General features: G+C 45.3%; 1 protein-coding gene across 1 annotated transcript in view; it reads right to left on the bottom strand.

The window, feature by feature from the left end:
- Positions 1-2626, bottom strand: part of LOC101847879 (COP9 signalosome complex subunit 6) — a 46287-nt gene that overhangs the window by 22292 nt on the left and 21369 nt on the right. The window contains exon 6 of the mRNA XM_005100172.3: positions 1085-1199. Coding sequence (XP_005100229.1) covers positions 1085-1199 — 115 coding nt within the window. The remainder of the gene's footprint in view (positions 1-1084; positions 1200-2626) is intronic.

Here is a 2626-nt window from a genome sequence, read left to right as displayed (position 1 = left end):
TTTTTTTAAAGATGACCATCTTTTCCTTCTGCCTTCTGCCTATTATTTCGCCTCTCCCGCTCCCTCACGCGTCTTTTTAATTTATAAAAGTTTTCCGCCCCTCTGGTATTTCTTTGCTCTGCTCCCCCCATTTTTTTTCCAATTTTGGCCCCTCAAAAAAAGGCCGGTGGTCACGGATTTCGTTCTTTGCGGTCCTTCGCGCGAGGGTTAATGGACTGGCCTGGTGGGCGAACCCGACAATCTAAAAATCGGACAAAGCTTGTGTTTTCTTTTCCCCCCCCCCCCCCCCCCCACAAGTGACAGCACGGTGAAGAGTCCGAGTAATTATTAAATTTTGTTTGCACGGCGACACAGCGTTTATACTGTACAACCTGCATATTACAAATGTTGCGTTATCAGTTTACCTTCGCCAAATTTCAGGGTGGTAACGAAAGCGAAAGTAGATCTTGATTTTCCCGATTGAGCCTCGGTGTCACATACACTTCCACCTGCCGCCATAGCCGGCTTTTCGTGTGAAACGTACTCTCGGACGCGGAAAAGGGGAACGAATAATTATATCACAATCGCGACCTGCAAAAACGGAGTCATGTACCGCAGCTAGGGTTCACTGAAAAGTCTTGCTGGCTTCATCACTCAGTATGCAGGCTATTTTACGACCGTTTACCAAATTTTTACTACCTTCAAGGCAAATTTACTACCATTTACGACCTTTACGACCAGGACGTTGAATTTACGACTTTGCTGGAAACCCTGTGGGTATTTCTTTCATCAAAAGCAAGAAAAATGAACACACTCTAAGATGATACCAATAACTCTACAAGTCCAAAAATTGACGAGCACCTGATTCCACTGTGTTGCGACACATAAGAGATATATAAAAACATATTGAGAATAATCTGAAGAGAAAACAACAACATAATACTTCTCCCCTTGCAATTATTTTTATACCATAATTACACTGATCAAGACGTCCATCAGTCTATGACAATCACTTTTCTCTCCATTATATGGGCGGCCAACTCTGACAATTTTCACTGTACTTCACTTCCCAATACAACTGGCCTTGATTCTCTCTCCCCTTTACCTGTAGAGCTGTCACCAGTGTCAGCGGTGGACATGCGGGCCACGTGATCCACACCTATCCTCTCCGCCTCTTCTGTGGCCAGAGTGTAAGGAATGTCCACAAACAGAACTGTCGCCTGAGGGAAACGAAAAAAGCTGAGCTCATCTCGCCAAAATAACCCCCCCCCCCACCCCCAATTTGTTTTAAAATAGGCACATTAAAGCACTGTTCATAATGAGGAAGTGGAGGAGGAGACAACAATGTATTTCACATCTACAACTATTATTAAAAGAGAAAAAAATGCCCAGCACAAAAATGTATCTAAAACAGGTACAACATAAAGATGTATGCAAAATAACATCTTCAACACGGTTGAGTTGCCAAAGCCAAGAACTGCACATCATAGTTACACACTTATCTTGAACGAAACACAGACAAAAAAGCAACTTTCTGTTCTTTCTGAAGCCTGATCCAAGCATTCTTATAATATTTATCACTCTGCCACACACTGTGTTTAAGATATTCCAGATTTTGATCGCTTGAATTACTCCCAAAATAACCCTGGTCCTGTCTATCGCATGTGACAAACATCGTGGGCAAGGTTCCCACTCATCAAGGAGAAAAATGTTCCGTTTTTTTCCTGGTTTACGCCTGGAGCTGTAACCATTTTCAAAGCAATTTTCTTTTTAGATGGAGCAACGAAGAGGAAATGAAGAGAAATGCAAGATGTAACACGTGCAATGGCCACAGACAGTCCCCGTTCCTGGGGTGTCAGTGTCGAGGAGAAGGGTTATAGGATGTAAAGTTTATTAAAGCGTGATAAAACTGAAAGAGGTATCGAAGGGCTCGTCGTTAAGTCAAGAAAAAAAAAGAGGGGGGGGGGGGGGGGGGGGGGCCACGAGTTATTGGATTGGCTCTTGCAAAAACAAAGGAGACCGACGGGATGCGTCACAAACCTTCAATCTTAACTGTACACCACAATATAACTTACTAATATATGTCAAAATTACACCATTCTCATGATTCAGTCTCCAGCCCCAAGAACTGCATATCCAACTTAACACAAAACTTACCTCCCACAAAACCTTGATAAAAACCTTTTTATACGTTCTCAAGCCTGATCCAAGCATTCTCATTAGGGCTGGACTCTGCTCAATTAATCGAGGGCTTGCGAGCAAGCGGACGGCTTGTGCCAGGGGCTTGCGAGCAGTCTTGTCCTTTGCCGCTACCGGAGTTGCAGCTCGCGGACGGCGGATGGACTTGATTTGTGTCGTGACATCACAGATTCTTGTTTACGGAGCGCGCGATACTTCTGCCCGCGTGCCGCACGCTGAAAAGCCCTCACCCTCACACTTCCAGCAACGGCGTTGTTTGGGGAGAGGAGGGGAGGGGTGGTGTGGCTGTGAAAGCGAGAGGTGTTCGCCACCCCTCACTTTCCGTAGAGCCCGCCCCTCCCCTTACGCCTCCTGTCGTGACAGGATTTTGTTTGTTTTGAAGGGTTGCTTTTTTTGTTGCGCTTTTTTTTTTTGGGGGGGGGAGGGGGGGGGGGGTGGGGGAAAAATT

The sequence above is a fragment of the Aplysia californica genome, unplaced genomic scaffold, assembly GCF_000002075.1.
Source record: "Aplysia californica isolate F4 #8 unplaced genomic scaffold, AplCal3.0 scaffold00238, whole genome shotgun sequence".
Lineage (NCBI taxonomy): Eukaryota > Metazoa > Mollusca > Gastropoda > Aplysiida > Aplysiidae > Aplysia > Aplysia californica.
Note: the sequence above shows the minus strand (reverse complement) of the source record. Positions and strands in the feature narration are given on the sequence as shown.